The sequence below is a fragment of the Phyllobates terribilis genome, unplaced genomic scaffold (assembly GCF_046119375.1).
Source record: "Phyllobates terribilis strain yellow unplaced genomic scaffold, ASM4611937v1 Scaffold_2__4_contigs__length_985480577, whole genome shotgun sequence".
NCBI classification, from domain to species: domain Eukaryota; kingdom Metazoa; phylum Chordata; class Amphibia; order Anura; family Dendrobatidae; genus Phyllobates; species Phyllobates terribilis.
Genome location: NW_027362762.1, coordinates 185,840,152 through 185,860,967, shown reverse-complemented (window position 1 = coordinate 185,860,967; position 20,816 = coordinate 185,840,152). Strand labels below are relative to the sequence as shown.

The 20,816-nt window shown below is 49.6% G+C and overlaps 1 protein-coding gene across 1 annotated transcript in view; it reads left to right on the top strand.

The window, feature by feature from the left end:
* LOC141201271 (retinol dehydrogenase 7-like) overlaps positions 1 to 20,816 on the top strand; it is a 54,748-nt gene that overhangs the window by 21,053 nt on the left and 12,879 nt on the right. The window contains exon 2 of the mRNA XM_073663362.1: positions 18,878 to 19,209. Coding sequence (XP_073519463.1) covers positions 18,897 to 19,209 — 313 coding nt within the window. The 5' untranslated portion in view covers positions 18,878 to 18,896. The remainder of the gene's footprint in view (positions 1 to 18,877; positions 19,210 to 20,816) is intronic.

Below are 20,816 nucleotides of genomic sequence, written 5' to 3'. Positions count from 1 at the left end.
GCCCATCGCAGTGCCCCTCGTCTGAATAAAGAACCTGTCCTTAAAAATAAAATAATTATGAGTTAAAATATATCGCAATAGTTCCAAAATCAGGGTGCACAAAGACGTATCCAGATTGCTCATGTCGAGAAAAAATTCCACTGCCTCCAAGCCTTGCTGATGTCTAATACACGTATAAAGTGACTCCACATCCGCAGTCACAAGTAACATATCCGACTCCAATGTCAGACCGTCCAACCATCTCAGGACGTCAGTAGTGTCTCTGACATAGGAGGGCAGCACCTCCCCTAGAGGGTGCAGATAGTACTCAATGAATTTGCAAATGGGATCGCACAGCCCTCCTATGCCAGAGACAATAGGACGTCCAGGTGGGTTCATAAGATCTTTATGGATCTTTGGCAAGAGATAAAATGTCGGAATGACAGGATGTTCAACCATCAGCCCATCAAAAACCTTTTTCGGAATAATGCCCTGTGATAGGGCATCATCCAAAATAAGAAAGATGTCCCTAGAAAACCTAGATTGGGGACTGGAAAATATTTCAACCTGAGGACACAAAGATAAGGGGGGAAAAGTGGTGGATCTGGGAAAGATGGAGGAGGGATATGTACCTGCTTGAATACAGGAGCCCTCCCTCTCCAATTCTTCCAAGACACGAATGGCCTCCTGTTCGGCCGTACTGGTAAGATCCACTGTAGAGTTCGACTTTGAATGCAATTTTTGTAGAATCAGTTTCCTTGAGAAAAGATGCAAATCTTTCACTGTAGTGAAGAAATCAAAATTATTATCAGGCCGAAAGGTGAGGCCCAATTGTAGGACCTCCCGTTGATCGTTAGTCAGCTTGTGATTAGACAAATTAATTACCTTTAAATTTTGATGTTTACTTTTTTTCTCCATTGATTGAGGTGGTCTTACGTTTGCTAACTTTACCCTTCCATGGACCCATTTGTCTATTGGGTCCCAGTTTCCCCAACGAACTGATGCTTGTATTTACATTCAAAGCCGAATCCTCCTCCATAGATGATAGTGACTGAGTTGGAGCGAGCATGTGAACGACGTCTGATGGTACCTTTATTCCTCCATTTATACACCCAATTCATCTTAAAATCAGTACAATCTCTTTGATATTTTTTGGATTTAACTGTTAAGATGTCCTTTTCCCATTTTTGGAACATATCATCAAGCTCCTCATTAAGCTTATTGAGTGCCTCAGCAGAAAGTTTTTCAGTTAGGTTCTCCTGGAGCATGGTAATTTCTGTGTCAATATGACCCAAAGAGACTTCATTAGAGCGAACAAGAAGGCTCATACATGCACATACTGTATAAAAAAAAATTTTATGGGCATCATAAACACCCTTTAAAAAAATTATGTGGGTGTTGCATCACGGACCACGGTCACCCTGATGATATGGTGGTGGAGGATGAGGATTAGGAGAAGGAGGAGGACAAGAGCAAATAGCCAATATCAGGAAGCGTATACCCATGTGTGGGTGTGAAGAGGTGCATGGGAATACACCTCCCAAAAAAAGACACTGGATTTGAGTTTATGTTACGCTGCTATCATTTGGTGGTGTTGAGAAGTCTGGCCCAATCCAGCCTTTGTTCATTTTTATAAGAGTCAGCCTGTCAGCATTTTCAGTTGACAGGCGGATGCGCTTAATCAATTATAATTCCACCAGCGGCACTAAAAACCCGCTCTGATAAAACGCTAGTGGCAAGGCAGGCCAGGACCTCCAAGGCATAGAGAGCGAGTTCATTCAACGTATCCAGCTTGGATACCCAATAATTATAAGGCACAGAGAAATCACGGAGGATGTTGGTATGGTCGGCAAGGTACTCTCTTAGCATCTTCCCAAACTTTGCACTCCTTGTGAGAGTACCACACACCTCAGGGCCTGTGCGATGGGAGGGTCTGAGAAAACTCTCCCAGAACTTTGACAGTGTTCCCCTGCCTCTGCTGGATTGAAGTTGTGTCTCTCTCTCCTGTACTCCTTGGTTGTCCAATGAACTGTGACCTCTGTAGCCAGCGTTTTCAGATGGAAATTTTTTTAATAGTTCCGCAACAAGGGCCTTCTGGTACTGCCCCATTTTTGTAGACCTGTCCACCACAGGAATAAGAGATATTAAGTTCTCCTTGTAGCATGGGTCTAGAAGTGTCACCAACCATTAATGACTGTCATCCAAAATTTTGAGAACGCGAGGGTCATGGGAAAGGCAGCATAACATAAACTCAGCCATGCGTGCCAGACTGCTAACAGGCAAGACTTCCGTGTCATCACCAAGAGCATGACTGACCATGCTCTCCTCCTCCTCTCTGTCCTCTGGCCATCCACGCTGAACAGACGGTATGACAGTTGTGCAGCTGGGCTATAGCGCGTGAAACTAGCTCCTGTTCTTCCTCCTCCTCCTCATCCTCATTGTCACCCAATCCATGTTGGGATGAGATGAGGCTGGGCTGTGTGTAATCACCCTGTATGGTTCCTTGCTCCATCTCATCGTGCTCTGCCTGCAATGCATCCGCTTTGATTGTGAGTATAGAGCGTTTCAGAAGACAGAGAAGCGGGATGGTGACGCTAATTATGGCGTCATTGCCGCTCACCATCTTGGTGGAGTCCTCAAAGTTTTGGAGGATGGTACATATGTCTGACATCCATGTCCACTCCTGTGGTCTTATGTGTGGAGTCTGACCTGAATACCGAGGGCCTTGTTGATGCTGGTACTCAACAACTGCCCTCTTCTGCTCACAAATCCTTCCCAACATCTGCAGTGTAGCGTTACAACGCGTGGGAACATCACATACCAGTCTGTGAGCCGGAAGCGGCAAACGCTGCTGAAACACGGCAAGGGCGGCGGAAGCTGTAGGTGGCTTTCTATAATGGGCATACAGGCGGTGTAGTTTAACAAGCAGATCCAGCACCTCCGGGTAGGATTTGAGAAACCGCTGAACCACGAGGTTAAGCACATGGACCAGGCATGGTACGTATGTGAGCTCACCTCGCCTCAGAGCCGCCACCATGTTCCAGCCATTGTCAAACATGACCATGCCTGGCTGTAGGTTCAGCGGTGTGAGCCACAGATCCGCCTGCTCTTTCAGAGCTGTCCACAACTCTTCAGCATTGTGCGGTTTGTCACCAAAGCATATTAGCTTCAGCACAGTCTGTTGCCGCTTGGCCGAGGCAGTGTTGCAGTGCTTCCTGCTTGTGACTGATGTGGTCATTTCGGAGATGGAGGCTGAAGAGGAGGAGGAGGCTGAGGAGGATGAGGTGCAGGAGCTGTAGACTGTGGGGGCAACCCTGATTGACCTAGGGCCCGTAATCCTTGGTGTCGGGAGGACGTGTTCCGTCCCAAGGTCCGACTGGGTCTCGGCTTCCACTATGTTAACCCGGTGTGCCGTCAGTGAGATGTACCGTCCTTGCCCACAAGCACTTGTCCACGTGTCCGTGGTTAGGTGAACTTTCCCGGTAACTGCGTTGTTGATGATACGGCTAATGTTTTGGGACTCGTGCTTGTGTAATGTGGGGATGGCACTCCGGGAGAAATAGTGGCGGCTGGGGACCGAGTACAGAGGAACGGCCGCCGCCATCAGGTTGCGGAATGCTTTTGTCTCCACGAGCCTAAAAGGCAACATTTCTAGAGAAGCAGTCGCGAAATGTGTGAATTTAGTAGTGTTGCCTGTGGGGCGTTGACTGCGTGTTTGCGCTTGCATTCCAAGGACTGGGGTATGAACAACTGAACACTGCGCTGGGACAAGGACATAGACGTGCTTCCTGATGCTGCTACTTGAGAGTGTGCAATGACAGGTGCAAGGCAGGAGGAATCTTCACATGCACCATGGACAGGGGCTTGGCTTGCATGCACAAAAGCGGACGAAGCAGTGGTGTCACCCGCAGACACTGTTCCTGGACCCTGGGGTTCGGCCCACAAAGTCAGGTGCTTTGCTGCTATGTGCCTGATCATGCTGGTGGGGTCAGGCTGGTCATTTTGCCACCCTTACTGATGCTGGCCTGGCAGGTGTTGCAAATGGCCTTTTTGGGGTTTTCGGAAATGTCTTTAAAAAACAACCAGACCCGGGAAGACCTAACAGTTGTACTGGCAACTTCCTTCGTGTTGGTGTTACAGGGAACGGTTGCCTGCCTTCTTTCTCCCGCCACCACACTGCTTCTTCCTGCCTGTTGGGTTGCTCTGCCTCCCTCCCCCTGTGTTGCTGCTATCCTCGCTCTGCATGTCCTCCTGCCAGGTTGGGTCAGTTACTATATCATCCACCAGCTCGTCTTCCACTTCCGCACTCACGTCCTCCTCCTGACTTTCTTGCCATTGAGTCTCATTAACATGCACCTCTTGTGACACTTTCCCACCGTCGCCTTCATGTGACCGTTGCTGCTCAAATATTTGGGCATCGCTACATACAATCTCCTCTTGCCCAGCTTCAAGTGGACTGGGCAAGAGACCCGAATCTATAAATGGAAAAGTGAATAGCTCTTCGGAGTGTCCAAGCGTAGGATCAGTTGTTTCTGGGCACTCAGCATGGTGGGAGGAAGGAGGTTCAGGGTGAGGAATATGCGGTCCAGACTCACAGCTACTGAGACTTGACCGTGTGGAAAACAAGGTGGTGGTGGTGGTGTCGGCTAAGTGACTAGAAGCATTATCTGCTATCCAACCAATAACCTTTTCACACTGCTCTGTGTTCAATAGTGGTGTTCTGTGGTCCCCTGTTAATTGGGGCAGGAAGGTCGAGCGAGAAGATGTGGGTGTTTGTTGTGGCACAATTTCAGCTTGCCCACGGCCTCGGCCTCTGCATGCACCATCATCACCATCATGTCCAGTTCCCCATTCCTTGCCACATGCGTTGTCCATTTTAAATGGAGGACAATATCTTCCACGCTCACTACAAATGAGTGAATTTGGAGCGAACTTATATGTGATCCGTGTGACGGTCAAACCACAGTTTTTAATACATGGCTTGTAGGTAACTATTTTGAACAGCAAACTGGTGTCAATTGCATCACTGACACATTGAAACACATTTTTAATGGAGGTCAGAAAAGGCAGTATTTTCTGAAAACGTATATGTGATCCGTGTGATGGAGAAAACACAGTTTTAGATACCTGGCCTGTTGGTAACTATTTTGAACAGCAAACCAGTGTCAATTGCATCACTGACACACTGAAATTTTTTTTAATGGAGGCTAGAAATGGCAGTATTTTCAGCGCAATTATATGTGATCCGTGTGACGGACAAACCACAGTTTTAAATAGCTAGATTTTTAGAGTTGTGATATGGAAAGGACCTGACTGTATTCTGCAGTGCCAACAAGCAAATGGTGCAGAAAAACTGTGTTCTCTGAACAGCTTTTTAAGCAAATAATGAGATTTAAGATACCCCAAAAAATTATTCCTGGGCCTATTTATAGAAATATCTAACAGCAGCAGCAGACAAAACTGCAATGGAGCCTCTTGTGCTATGTGCACTGCAGTCTGCTATATACCCTGCCTGCCTATATACACTGCCTGCCTGATATCTCTGCAGATGGATTAGTCCTAAGAAGCACTGTTTGTTGAGATGGATATGTGTCTCTAATATAGTTTGGTACACCTACACTAACTAGAAACAAGCAAATCTCTCCCTAGCTCAGCAGCACCTCTCCCTACACTGTCTGATTCTGGAGTGACTGTGACGAGTGCGGCGGCTCCAGGTCTGATATAGACCTGATGACGCTGTGCGGCCAGCGAATCACTGTAATGCCACAACCAACATGGCTACAGCAATACAGTGAGTGGCAGGCAATCCCTGCATGTTCATTGGTGCTCTAAAGAGCGCTAAACATGCAGGGAGGAGATCTGAGCTCCCGCCGAGCAACCCCGGCAATACTCGGCAAGCGCCGAGCATCTCGAACAGTGAGATGCTCGGGTGAGCACCGAGCAGTAGCGAACATGCTCGCTCATCACTACTGGTATTTCATTTTTTAGTATAGTATTAATATATATTGGTTAGTTCAATGTTATACAGTGGCTTCAGAAAGTATTCACACCCTTGGCATTTTTTTGTGTTTTGCTACCTCACAACCTGGATGTCACTGTTTTTTTTTTGAGGGTTTGCATCAGTTCATGTAAAGAACTTGCCTACAACTGTGAACATCTGGTTTTCTTTTTTTCTGTGAAGCAAATAACAAATTGGACAAAATTCGGTAACTGAAAAACTTTAATGTGCATAACTATTCACCCTCTAAAGTCAGTACTTTTTAGAGCCTCCTTCAGTGGCAATTACAGCTGCAAGTCAATTTGGATAAGTCTCTATGAACTTTCCACATCTTGGCACTGTGACTTTTGCCCATTCCCCAAGGCAAAACTGCTCCAGTTCTATCAAGTTACATGGTTTCCTCTGGTGAACAGCAATCTTTAAATCTGAACACAAATTTTCAATTGGATTAAGGTCTGGGCTTTCACTAGGCCACTCCAAAACATTTACACGTTTCCCCTTAAACTACTTGCATGTTGCTGTAGCAGTATTTTTTTGGTCATCGTCTTATTGGAAGGTGAACCTCTGTCCCAGTCTCAAATCACTGACAGACTGAAACAGGTTTTGCTCAAGAATATTCCTGTATTTTGCAACATCCATCTTCCCCTTCGACATGGACCATTTTCCCTCTCCCTGCTGCCAAAAAGCCCCCCCACAGCATGATGCTGCCACCACCATGTGTAGCTCCCCGAGGGCTCGGTTGCTACAGAGGTATTGCATCTCAACCAGATGTGCGATATCTCACTCTCAGGTAAGGATGGAGTGTGGATCAGGACCCCGACACCTGCATGCATTACACCACATTTCCGGGGGGGCAGGGCAACCGATATGCTCAAAGCAGAGCACGACAGTCCCTGTCCCTGGCTGGAGTGGGGGAGGGAACACCGAGGTAGGGGGAACCCTGTAGTGCAGGAGCAGGGAGGAAGCAGTTCCTGGGTGCACCTAGAGGGAGGTATAAAAGGTGGACACCATCTTAGATCAATGCGCAATCTGAGAGAAGAAGTGACAGAGCAGGGCCTCTGCATGGGGCTCTGCTCCGGAGGCGGGCCTAGCCTGTGAGGCCCAGCCAGCACTGAAAGAGCAAGGAGAGAGTAAGAGGAGAAGACAGGGAGCAGAGGCTCAGACCGAGCTCTGCTCCGCAGACAGGCCTGAGAGAGTGGCCGGAGCCTGGAGGAAGGAGAAGGAAGGAAGAGGAGCGGAGGAGGCTCCAGGAACAAGGAACGAAGGGACCCCAGGGGTGTGGACCGGCGAGTCGCCACCGCACGCCCGAATCTACCTGCGTAGAAGGGTCAGGCCTAAGGGGGAGACCGGTCCCCGAAACTAGTGGAGGCGGGGAACTACCCTCAGCTAGAAACCGGAGGCTGTGACATTTCATGTGGCGCAGCCCCTCGCTACACCCACTAGTAAGGCACCATATAGGGTCAGGGAAACTGGCGCCAAGTTTACCAAGAGAAGGCCCGAGGCAGCCGGACAGAAGCGAGGTCACTGGCGGGGTATGACAGGCCAGAGAAAGGACACACAAAGGGGGTCCTGTGAAACGCTCCAAAGTTATCTGGGAGATGGCCGAGCCCCTCACCTGGTGAACATGGTGCGACGCGGGAAGTTACAGCCGGCCGGAGGAACGTGGAGTAATGAACTGTGAGTAAAGACCCTGGACTACATTACAGAGACTCTGAGTCATTATTCCCGTGCACCATCACCCCCATCATCTGCACTCACTGCCCTGAGGCTATACTCCTTGTAGCGCTGGCGTCCCTGCCCTCTGCTAGGCAGGGACGCTGCTCCCCTCACCGCTCTGCTCCGTGCCCGGCGTCCTCTCCCCGCTCTGCTGTCAGCGCGCGCTCCTGCCCGGCGTCCTCTCCCCGCTCTGCTGTCAGCGCGCGCTCCGTCCCGGCGTCCTCCTCCTGCTCTGCTCTCGGCGCGCGCTCCTTCCCGGCCCCTGTGCTTAGGGCGCGCGCGCGCGCTCTCCCCTCCTCTTAAAGGGGCCGCGCGCGCCGCCCTAAAGAGTCCCCGGCCAATGGCCGGAGGACTTCATCATATATAAGGCACCTCCTCCAAAATGGAGGTGCCCGAGCAATGTTGTTTGCACCTGTGTCTCACCTGTGCTTCAGCCCTCAGGTCCCGTTGCCAGTTACCTGCCAGTTACCTGCCAGTTACCTGCCAGTTTCCTGCTAGTTACCTGCCTGATTCCTACCTGAATACTTGTTACCTGCCTGCTTGCCTGAGGTCCGACGGTCTGCCTTACAACTCCGGTCAGTCTGTCTATGGACCAGCTTGCCCGCTCACCTGGGAGCGCTTCTCCGCTACCTGCCTGCTTGCCAGCCCGGAGGCTCCGTTGTCACGTGCTGTGACCACCAGCTATCTCAGAGACTCTTGCCCGCTCACCTGGGAGCGCATCTCCGTTACCTGCCTGCTTGCCTGCCCGGAGGTCCCGTTGTCACGTGCGGTGACCACCAGCTATTCCTGAGACTCTTGCCCGCTCACCTGGGAGCGCATCTCCGTCACCTGCCTGCTTGCCAGCCCGGAGGTCCCGTTGTCACGTGCGGTGACCATCAGCTATTCCAGAGACTCTCGCTTGCTCACCTGGGAGCACACATCTACCACCTGCCTGCTAGCCTACCCGGAGGCTCTGCCATCACAGGTCGTACCTACCCCTTACCCAGAGACTGCCCTGATCACTTGCCGTAACTCCCTGTCCGTTCACCCAGAGACTGCCACCCGCTCCCTTACAAGGGCCGCCCCCTTGTATAGTAGCTCAGAGGTTCCGCCTCCCGGACCCGTTACAGTCCGCCTCCCGGACCCGTTACAGTTTGCTCGGGCCATGGAACCCGGTGGCACCCAAGCTCCCTCGCTCTCGGACCTCTGTCTTGAACTGTCCCGTCAGAGGTCCCAACAGGAGACCATCCTGGGTCACCTGCGGAATGTTAATACTCGCCTGAACACTCTGTCTGATCCACCAACAACCTCCGCCAGTACCATGGTATCCTTTTCCGGACCCCGGCTCTCTGCACCTCCTCGCTTCGGAGGCGACTCCGTCCTGGCTCGAGGCTTCATAAATCAGTGCACCCTGCATTTTGAACTATTATCCCACCAGTTTAACTCCGACCGAGCCAAAATTGCCTTTATCATGTCCCATCTCACCGGGGAGGCCCTGGCCTGGCTAAATCCTCTATGGGAGAGAGGAGATCCCCTGGTGTCCGACTTGCCTGCCTTTCTCATGGCTTTCCGGAAAGCCTTCGACGAACCCGGACGGAGGACCTCATCCGCATCTTCTCTGCTTCGCCTCCGTCAGGGAAGCCTCACCGTGGGCCAATATGCCATACGGTTCCGTACCCTTGCCTCGGAGCTGGCCTGGGATAACGAAGCCCTGGTATCCGTCTTCTGGGAGGGTCTGTCCGGCCGTATTAAAGATGAACTTGCTGGTCGGGACATTCCTACCACTCTCGATGATCTAATAACCCTTGCCACCCGGATTGACCTACGGTTCCAGGAGCGTGCCAAAGAGGTCACCCGTGAGAGAAGGATTCCACGTCTAGCTCCTACTTTCCAGGAACCCGTCATTCCTTCCGTTTCTCCACAGGTACACTCTCCTGAGCCTATGCAGGTCGACCAGACCAAGATGGTCAAATCCCGTCAGGATTTCCGCCGTGCCGAGGGGAGCTGCTTCTACTGTGGCAGTAAGGAGCATCTGATCCGTGCCTGCCCGGAGAGGTCGGGAGAACGCCTGTATCTAGGTTCACTCAGAGGGGTCGATCTAGACAAAAATAAATCCTCTCCATCCCTGCTGTTGTCAGTCTCAATCATCTGCGGGGAGAATCGTTATTCCGAACTAGCCCAACTTGACTCTGGAGCAGCCGGAAATCTTATTTCACAGTCCCTGGTGGAGAAATTCCGCATCCCCACCAAACCTCTGGCTGTACCCTTGTCTGTTGTTGCCGTGGATGGGGGCCTCTTACCTCGCCCCATCCAATTCATCACCGAATCCATTACTCTGCAGGTGGGAATGCTGCATTCAGAGAGTATCTCCTTTCACGTTCTGCCTGGTCTCCCTCACGCCCTCTTGCTAGGTCTGCCTTGGCTCCAGAGACATGCACCCGTGCTTGACTGGCAAACCGGAGAAGTCCTTCACTGGGGACAGGCCTGTCATAAAACCTGCCTGGTTCCCGTCCATTCCGTCCGTCCCTCTCCTATCCCAGCTAATCTACCTGGACTTCCGATTCCTTATTGGTCTAGTGCTGATGTCTTTGTTAAGGAGGAGGCAGAGACATCACCACCTCATAGACCATGTGACTGCCCCATCGATCCCGCCAGAGTAATGCAGGTGGCTCCCGTGAGTCTAAATTGTCTCCCTCCTGGTAAGACGTTCGTATCGGTACCTGATCGGGAGAGAATCCTACACTGGGGTCATTCGTCTAAACTAGCTGACCACGCCGGTCGGAAAAAGACCCTCCAGCTTATTACCCGACACTACTGGTGGCCTAACCTGCACAAGGATGTTATGGACTTTGTTTCTGCCTGTGTGTCCTGCGCCCGCAACAAAGTTCCGAGACACCTGTCGGCCGGCCGCCTTCTTCCTCTGCCAGTACCTGCTGCCCCCTGGCAGCATTTAGCGATGGACCCTCCTCAATTCCGTCCTGGGGATAAAGTCTGGCTCTCGTCCAAATATGTCCGACTCAAGATCCCTTCCTATAAGTTAGGGTCTCGGTTCATCGGCCCACTGGTGGTCATCGGTCAGATCAACCCGGTAGCCTATAAATTGAAACTCCCGGCCAACTTACGGATCCCTAACTCCTTCCATGTATCTCTCCTCAAACCTGTGGTACTTAACTCTTTTTCTAAGTCTACAGGTACGCCTCCTGCTCTGGTTTCTGCTGAGGACAAGTTTGAGGTAGAGAACATTCTTGCCAGCAAAAGGGTAAGAGGAAAGACCTTTTTTCTGGTAGATTGGAGGGGGTTTGGTCCTGAGGAGAGAACGTGGGAGCCCCGGGAGAACATCCATGCCCCTCTCATCCTAGCTAAATTTCTGTCTGGCCTAAAAAAGGGGGGGCCTAAAGGGGGGGGTACTGTAGCGCTGGCGTCCCTGCCCTCTGCTAGGCAGGGACGCTGCTCCCCTCACCGCTCTGCTCCGTGCCCGGCGTCCTCTCCCCGCTCTGCTGTCAGCGCGCGCTCCTGCCCGGCGTCCTCTCCCCGCTCTGCTGTCAGCGCGCGCTCCGTCCCGGCGTCCTCCTCCTGCTCTGCTCTCGGCGCGCGCTCCTTCCCGGCCCCTGTGCTTAGGGCGCGCGCGCGCGCTCTCCCCTCCTCTTAAAGGGGCCGCGCGCGCCGCCCTAAAGAGTCCCCGGCCAATGGCCGGAGGACTTCATCATATATAAGGCACCTCCTCCAAAATGGAGGTGCCCGAGCAATGTTGTTTGCACCTGTGTCTCACCTGTGCTTCAGCCCTCAGGTCCCGTTGCCAGTTACCTGCCAGTTACCTGCCAGTTACCTGCCAGTTACCTGCCAGTTTCCTGCTAGTTACCTGCCTGATTCCTACCTGAATACTTGTTACCTGCCTGCTTGCCTGAGGTCCGACGGTCTGCCTTACAACTCCGGTCAGTCTGTCTATGGACCAGCTTGCCCGCTCACCTGGGAGCGCTTCTCCGCTACCTGCCTGCTTGCCAGCCCGGAGGCTCCGTTGTCACGTGCTGTGACCACCAGCTATCTCAGAGACTCTTGCCCGCTCACCTGGGAGCGCATCTCCGTTACCTGCCTGCTTGCCTGCCCGGAGGTCCCGTTGTCACGTGCGGTGACCACCAGCTATTCCTGAGACTCTTGCCCGCTCACCTGGGAGCGCATCTCCGTCACCTGCCTGCTTGCCAGCCCGGAGGTCCCGTTGTCACGTGCGGTGACCATCAGCTATTCCAGAGACTCTCGCTTGCTCACCTGGGAGCACACATCTACCACCTGCCTGCTAGCCTACCCGGAGGCTCTGCCATCACAGGTCGTACCTACCCCTTACCCAGAGACTGCCCTGATCACTTGCCGTAACTCCCTGTCCGTTCACCCAGAGACTGCCACCCGCTCCCTTACAAGGGCCGCCCCCTTGTATAGTAGCTCAGAGGTTCCGCCTCCCGGACCCGTTACAGTCCGCCTCCCGGACCCGTTACACTCCTCCTGTGGGGAGTTATACTACACTCTGCTGCACCCAAAACACCAGCCTCAGCGGTCTGCCCTGCAGCGGCGGTTCACTCTGACCGCAATCCACGGGTGGCGTAGTCGGACATTCAGTATATAGACTGCCATTTAGTTTGACCACCCTGAGCCACGACACTGGGTCACCGCCACGGTAACTACCACCCCCAGCATCCCACAAAAGGCCCGGTTCCGGGTTCCCCACACGGCCCAGGGGGCGCGTCACATGTTTCACTGTGGAGATATTGTTCTTGAGGTGATGAACTGTGTTGGTTTGGTACCAGACACAGCATTTACTTTGTGGCCAAAAATTAAATTTTTGTCTCATCTAACAACAGCACCTTACTCCATACATTTGGGGAGTCTACCACATGTTATTTGGCAAACTCAAAATGACCTTTACAATTTTTGTGTGTAAGTAAAAACTTTTTTCTGCCCACTCTTTCATAAAGACCACCTCTTTGGAGTGTACGGCTTATTGTGGTCGTATGGACAGATACTCCAGTCTCTGCTTGGGAACTCTGCGGAAACTTCAGGGTTACCTTTGGTCTCTGTGCTGCCTCTCTGATTTCTGCCCTCCTTGCTCAGGCTGAGAGTTTTGATGGGCAGACCTCTCTTGGCAGGTTTGTTGTGGTAATATAATGCAGGTAAACAGTGTGCAACAGCAGAGACACAGGCAGAACAACAGTATATTTCTTTTATTTAACAACTAATATTAATTGTAAAACATGTATTATATGGTAACAATTTACATCATTTGACAGTAAAATAACAAATAACAAATCACATAACAAAATAAATTATCAGAATACACTAGAATTGTTCTGGTTCCACAGTCTCTTGTTTCCCTACACGCCTCCCTTCTTTTATCTTACCAGTCCCTGGGCGAGGGAAGTTTACAAATGTGTGTTGCTTCTTTAAGGGTAGTCCTACTTTTGACAAGAGCCGCACACATTCCTGAGTTTTCCATTGGATTTGCATCCAGATGAAGTTATCTTGTGCATACTGCCTAGGAGGAATGTCTGCATTGGCTCGTCCTGTCCTGCATGGTTCTCCCGATAGAGGTTATTCTGAGAGGTCAGAGATTCTAGTCGGTTCACTGGGCGTCAGCCCTGGCAGTTTCGTCGGTATGTTGATCCACCCTTCATCATGATCGACTGCCGGTACAGTAACTGTTGCTAGTGGGGTCTTCAGGGGGAGCACCTTTTCCCATTTTTCCGCCTCAGAAAGGCATGGGAGAAGCATATTTCTGTGCAACACTCGCATCGGTGCACTCTCTTCAAATTCTAGTCGAACTTCATAAACTGGGCTATTTGTGTGGACTCTCCTCACAATTCTATATGGCACTTCTTCCCACCAGTAATCTAACTTATTCTTGGGTCGCTTGGCTTATATTAACAACCGCTCTTCTGCCTGAAGGGGTTCTTCCCATGTTGGACTTTTGACGTGGTATTCTATCTCCTTAAGTCTCTCTTCCACCAAGAGTCTCATAATGTGAAGTTGATGATGATGTCCCCAAACGCAGGTAGTTGGGTGACTTCCCAAATATTCATCCTCTAACTCTAGTCCTAATTCGGTAATTTCTCAACCACCATACCCAAACAGTAATGTGTAGGGTGTGTATCCAGTGGTCGCATGAACCCGATTGTTATACACCCACACCAGCTCAGAGACAAACTCAGGCCACCTAATTTTCTGATCTTCTTCCAGTGTTCGTAGCATTTGTAGCAGAGTTCTATTGAAGCGTTCGCAAGCTACATTTTCCTTTGGCTGGTATGGCGTGGTTTGAGATTTGTGTGTACCATAGAGATGGTGCACTTCCTCCATTATCTTCCCTTGGAAGCAGGCTCATTGATCTGAATGAATTCTCTTCGGGCACTCATACACACGGATGAAATCTAGGAAAATTGCTTTGGCCGCTGTTTCTGCAGTCTGATGTCGAGTGACCACAGCGAACTTTGTGAAGTGGTCAGTCATTACCAAACAATGCTCATAACCGTTGTAGGATCATCAAGCAACCCACCATCAATACTTCCAACAGGGCAGACGTCTTTATAGTTTGGACTGGTGCCCTTTGTTCTGGAGGCTTGGCTAACTCACACTGATGGCACCTTCGACAGGCTTCTTTCACTGTCTGTCGCAGCTGAGGCCAGTACACTAATAGTTGCAGCCATCGGAAAGTATTTTCAGTGCCAAAATGGGCCCCTGGTTCATGAGCTTCCTTTGTCAGACTCATCGCCATTTTTTCACAGATCACCACTTGCCACCAAGTGATGTCCATCTCCCGAAGCAGCTGAATCCTTCAGCACAGCAGACCATTCTTCATGACAAGTTGTTCCCATTGGCCTAAGATCTGCAACGTACTAGCTGATAGAGTCGCTCTTAACTCCTGATCAGGTTTCTGCCCCAAGGTAACCCACTTACTCAGCTCCGCAAGTTCAGGATTGGACTGCTGGAGATAAATCCACTCATCCCTTGGGTGTCCCAGGACCTGGGCGGGTGGCTGCGAAACGAGTGAAATCCAGGATCTCGTCGCCTTCTAGATCTTCATCTGTGTCTCCCTTTGGACTTATTGGAGTGACTCGAGACAATGCATCGGCATGAGTATTCTGAGCTTTTGACTGATACGTGATTCTGTACCGGTATTTGGACATTCTGGCAACCCACCTTTGTTCTAGCGCTCCTAACTATTTTCGAGATGAGCAAGGGGATTGTTATGGGTTCTCACCTGAACCTCCAACCCTGACAGATATTCAGCAAACTTTTAAGTCATGGCCCAGACTAGCGCCAGCAGCTCTAACTTGAATGAACTGTAGTTATCAAGGTTCCTTTCAGTTTCTCTCAGTGACCGACTAGCATATGCAATCACCCATTCTTTGCCTTCTTGAATTTGCTCTAAAACTGCTCCTAAGCCATACAGACTTCCATCGGTGTATTGTAAGAAGGTTTGGGAGAAGTCGGCATATGCCAATATGGGAGCGTTGGTTAATACCATCTTCCGGGCACAAAAGGCTTCTTCCTGTTGGGGCCCCCATTGAATGGCCCATTGTTTATGTTCCCCAGCTGATCCTCTCAGAAGCTCGTGGAGCAGGGTCGCTATCTTTAATAGTAACCTGCCAGGCCCAGGAACGCTCTTAGCTCTCTTATATTAGTTGGAATGGGCCACTTCTGTACAGCTGACACTTTTTTGGGGGTGGGGTAGACCCCAGCACTGGAGACGATGTGCCCCAGTTACTCAATCTCCCTCTGGAACAAGTGACATTTCCGAGGTTTAATCTTCAGCCCATGCTTTTGGAGCCTCTCTAGCACTTGTTCTAACCGACTGAGATGTTCCTCGAAGGTAGAGGAGAATACTACAAAGTCGTCCAGACAGATTAAAGAAGTTGTCCACTACTTTATATGAACCCCCCAATGTATCCCCCCAGGGCCCAGAAGTGTTTTTGTAAATACCTTGCGGTGTCTTTTCTGCCTCTGAGCGGCGCTATCGCTGGCCGCTCAGAGGCATCGTGTGACCCGTCACTGATGTCACATCAAGTGAGGCGTGACATCAGTGACGCTCTTCCCGCAGTGGATGCTGAGCTGTGTGCGGGGTTACTCCGTGCGTCACACCCAGCATCCATCCCACGCTTTCCCAGTAAATGAGGAGAGGGGGAGTGTGCAGTGGATGCCGGGTGTGACGTGCTGGGTAACCCCGCCCACAGCCCAGCGTCCACCCTTGGAACGCAGAAGTGAGTACCCCCTGATGCAGCTGGAACTTGACGTGACATCAGCGGATGTAGAGTCGGCTGCAGCCGGGGGTCACTTGATAGCACCGCTCACAGGCAGAAAAGGCACCACAAGGTATTTAGAGAAACATTTATGGGCCCTGGGGGAATACATTGGGGGATCATATAAAGTAGTGGACAACATCAAAATTGAGATCCCCAAGACATCTCTCCATCAACCGTTGAAAAGTTCCAGGCGCATTAGTAAGGCCAAAGGCATCCGGTTGAACTTGAATAGACCCATGGGGAGGATGAAGGCAGTCTTCGACCGATCATTATCGGCCATAGGAACTTGCCAGTAGCCGCTGGCCAAAGTGAGGAAGTAGAAATATTTAGCTTTTCCTAAAGCAGACAGGGATTCTTCAATCCGCGGCAGGGGATAGGAATCCCGCACCGTACAAGCGTTCAACCATCGATAATCTATGCAGAACCTTAACGTCCCATCCTTCTTCCGAACTATTACAATGGGTGCAGCCCAACGTCTTTGATTTTCTTGAATTACTCCATTTTGTAACATATGGGACGAGGTCTTTCACTTATTGATACATTTGTGGCGAAATCTGACGGTATCTCTCTCTAATGGGAGCGGTGTCCCCCGTAGAGATCTCATGCTGGATAGCCTCAGTCACCCAAAATCGTCTTGTTAACTAGCGAACAACCCATGATAACGCTGCAGAAGGCCCTCAATTTGTTCTACTTGCTCTGGGGAAAATTCTGTAAGGTCAGCCTTTATCTGTTCCAGGAGAGAGCGACCAACCCATGCTCCCCCTTCTTTCACTCTCTTAGCGAGAGACACTGATAGAGCCCATGGATTTCCTTCCAGCCTGTGTCAACTCAATGGAGTTGGGTTTGGGAAGATCCTCTGGCATTACATTCACCTGGTCAATTTCTTTCTGAGGGCTCAACTGTAAATTTATTTTGCTCACGTTGACATGGCGTACCGGAACACACCTGTGCCGCACTGTGGTGAGAGTTCGGGCGACCAGGAGCCCAGGTATGGTTTCATCTCCTTCTATGGGCTCAATTTGCACCTCCACCCCCTCGATGGGTACACAAGCCCTTATAGGGAGTGTGAGTATGGTTTGTCCAATGGGTAGAGTCATGGCAGCCTCCAGTGATATAATCACTTTGCCAAGAAGCTGAACGGTGTCTGGTAAGTACTGGACCCAACTCACTTGGATGACTTGTTGAAAAACCCTTCATCTAGCATGACGCCTGGTTACGTGATTCTGGTTGCGTCTTTGTGGTTGACCAATCAGGAACTTCCCTACTTCCTTCAGGATATTCATTCCCAACGTCAAAATGGGCCTGGGGCTTATTGGGCCTTTCACCAACACAATCCCTATCTTTCCTAATTCTTGTCCGCACATAAGGACAATCATCCACATTACCTCAGCCACTGGAATGGGGAGCTGGTTGGCAGCTACTAGTCTAATATCCGGTCTCTTGTTGGACCAGCCAATTGCAGGGAAGTGAGCGTGGAAGTATTCTTCAGGCATAGTGGTCACCTGAGACCCCGTGTCCATTATATATTGAGTGCGTTTCCCATCAAATTCTGCCCAAGTCATGTTCCTTTCAGAGACAATATTTTCAGAGCCTTCCTCCCCTTCTCCTGGGACATGGTATCTGATGGTATGCTCCTCAACCGTGGGGCTCCTTAGTTTAAAGGACGCCCCCTTCTTCCTTGGCTCTGGCTTGGGCACTCTCGGGATATATGTCCTTGGCCACCACAGTTCCAACATTCAACTCTTCGGTTCTTCCATCTGGCGATGGGTCAGAGACAAGGAATTTGGAGGTATAGCATCCTCTCCTTTGTCATTCTCCTTATATCTAGCTGAGGGGCCGTCCTTTGGCAAGTTACTAGATTGTGTAACTCTCTTCGAATATCTCTGATCTCCGGACGTAATTCTCGTGCTCAGTCAGGTTCCCTGCCGGTGGCTTCCGAAGCGGTAGCTACCTGGTGACTCCGAACTGTGCCCATCAAGGCGGGTGCCTCTTTTTCTTGAACTTGTGCCTCAGACCTGGTTTCCAAGAAAGTCATGTCCGGATCTGGGCTGGGAACCTTGACTTGCATCGATTGGGTCTTCGGGGCTTGACCATCGACATCTGGTCTTGGCGGATATGTGGCACCTTTCTTCCTGACAGGAGTTCTGGACTCTGCTGTTGCTCTTCCCGTCTCTCTCTTTGGCATCAGAATCACCTCAGAACTTGCACACGTGCTATTTTTCTCCTCAGCAACGCTGTCCCCAGAGGCCTGATCAAACTCCTCCCCTCTGTCATTCCTCCATGCTGTTCTGGTTCCACAGTGTCTTGTCTCCTTACATTACCATGTTCTTTTTCTTTGATAATGGATTTGATGATGCTCCGGGTGATCATCAGAGATTGCGATATTTTTTTAGAACCCAACCCTGACTTGTACTTCTCAACAACTTTGTCCCTGACTTGTTTGGAGATCTCGTTGGTCTTCATGGTATTGTTTGGTTAGTGGTGGCTCTTGCTTACTGGTGTTGCAGCCTCTGTGGTCTTTCAGAAAAGGTGTGTACATACTCACAGACCATATGACACTTAGATTGCACACAGGTGGACTTCCTTTCACTAAGCATGTGACTTATGAAGGTAATTGCTTGCACCAGAAATTTTTAGAGGCTTCATCACAAAAGGGGTGAATACATATGCACATGCCAATTTTTAGTTATTTGATCCCATAAATTAAATTTATGCCTATATTTTTCTCACTTCACTAACTTAGACTACTTAGTGCTAATGCATCATAAACAAATCGGATTACAAAAATATTTAAACACCGTTTGTAATGTAATAAAATAGGTAAAAAGCTATGGGTGGTGAATACTTTCGTAAGCCACTGTATAGAGAATGTAGAAAAATCATTATTTCAAAGAAATATAAATATTACTTGTTTCTTTCCTAGGTTGCAGTAAGATCCTGCCATGTGGCTATCTCTGCTGGTCCTGGTGGGTCTAATTATCCTGTATAGATGGTACAGACAGAGTCAGATTTTGGAGAATCTCGCCGATAAATATGTGTTTATCACTGGATGTGACACTGGATTTGGAAACCTGCTGGCCAAGCAACTGGACAAACGTGGAATGAAAGTTCTGGCTTCATGTCTGACAGAGAAAGGGGCTGAGAACCTGAAGAAGGAGGCCTCGAGTCACTTACAAACAGTAATTCTAGATGTAGCAGATGGACAGAGTGTCAGCTCAGCTGCCAAGTGGGTTTCTAATATTGTTGGAAATCATGGTAAGTACTACATATTACTATAAAATTAAATGCCCATGCGTCCAGGGCTTCCGTAAAGCGCACCTGTCAGTGTATGTAGTTTACTGAGCACAATCCTATTGTCAGGTGGGCGACATTACACAGATTAAATAGATACCTTGGTTGATGAAATCCGTCCTGTGGTTCTTGTGTAATCTTTACTTTCCGTTTGGAGATAATGGTATGCTTGAGCTTCGGGGCGGCCTGTGGGGTGGCTCTATCTAGTGCTCTTCTTATATATTCAGCTATATGTTCTTATGACAGCTCACTGATCGTTCAGGAGGCAGGTCAGTGAAGGCACAATGACAATGAGCTGTCATAATAGCATACAGATGAATATGTAAGCAGAGCACCAGATAAAGCCCCCCCTCCCGGCCGCTCCGAAGCACCAGCATATCATTATCTCCAAACTGAAAAGAAAAGATTATACAAGAACCACAGGATGGATTTCATCAACCAATGTATCATTTTAATCAGTGTAATGTCGCCCACCTGACAGTGTATGTAGTTTACTGAGCACAATCCTGATGACAGGTGCGCTTTAACGTCTACACAGTTTTAAAAATAATGCAAACTCCCTATTTATTTGGTATATACTGTAGGTGACTTGTAAATGTTCTATTAAAGGGCTCACACACACATGGCCATATTCTGTTTGTGTACAAGCTCAAGGTTACATACAGCTGTAATAGCTTAGTCATGGATTTTCTTATGAGTCCATGTAATGTTTGAGTCCTTTTTTTTGCAAGAGGGTGGCAGATTCTTTGTCAAACCACCTACAGGCTTAGGCCATAGCTCCACTATCAGTATTTGGTCAGTATTCGGTTAGTATTTTTTCTCAGGAAACGGCTAATGGGTGTTTGCATATAGCTGTATGGTGGGTCCCTAGGGTCAATTCCCCCTATGGGCCCCAGACACCCCTGGCAGACCCTGAGTGGAAGCCAAAACCAGGTGTGGAACAATCAGAGAAAAGGTATACTAGAAACAAATCACTAATACTGCATTTATCACCCACTCCTGGTTTTGGCTCCCACTCCGGAGAAAAAATACTGACCAAATACTGATAGTGAGGCTGTGGCTTAATGGGAAAAATCTTCTCCTAGTTAATATCAGCGAGAACAAATGACCACCATACACAACACAATCCACTATACCAACACCAATGATACCACATATCGGGACAAATAGGGACAAATACCGCCACACCGTGACTAGATCACATATTACCACCACATAGTGACCGAATAATACCATATACAAGGAACAAATACCGCCGCACCATGACCAGATTACATATTACCACCATATAGTGACCAAATACTACAATACTGATCATGAGTACTAACAACACTGTTATTACCACCAATGATGTTATATACCGGAGCCCTGTATATAGTGTCAGTGTACAGGTAATACAGGGATCACCAGTGACATACACAGTAGCTCTGTATATACTATATAGTGTATAGTGTAAGTGTACATGTAATACACTGACTCACCAGTGACGTCTCTAGGTGAAGTCCTTCATCTTCGCTTTTCTTCTTTATCGGGCACAGACCGCCATCACTTCTTCCAGCCAGGACTCATCT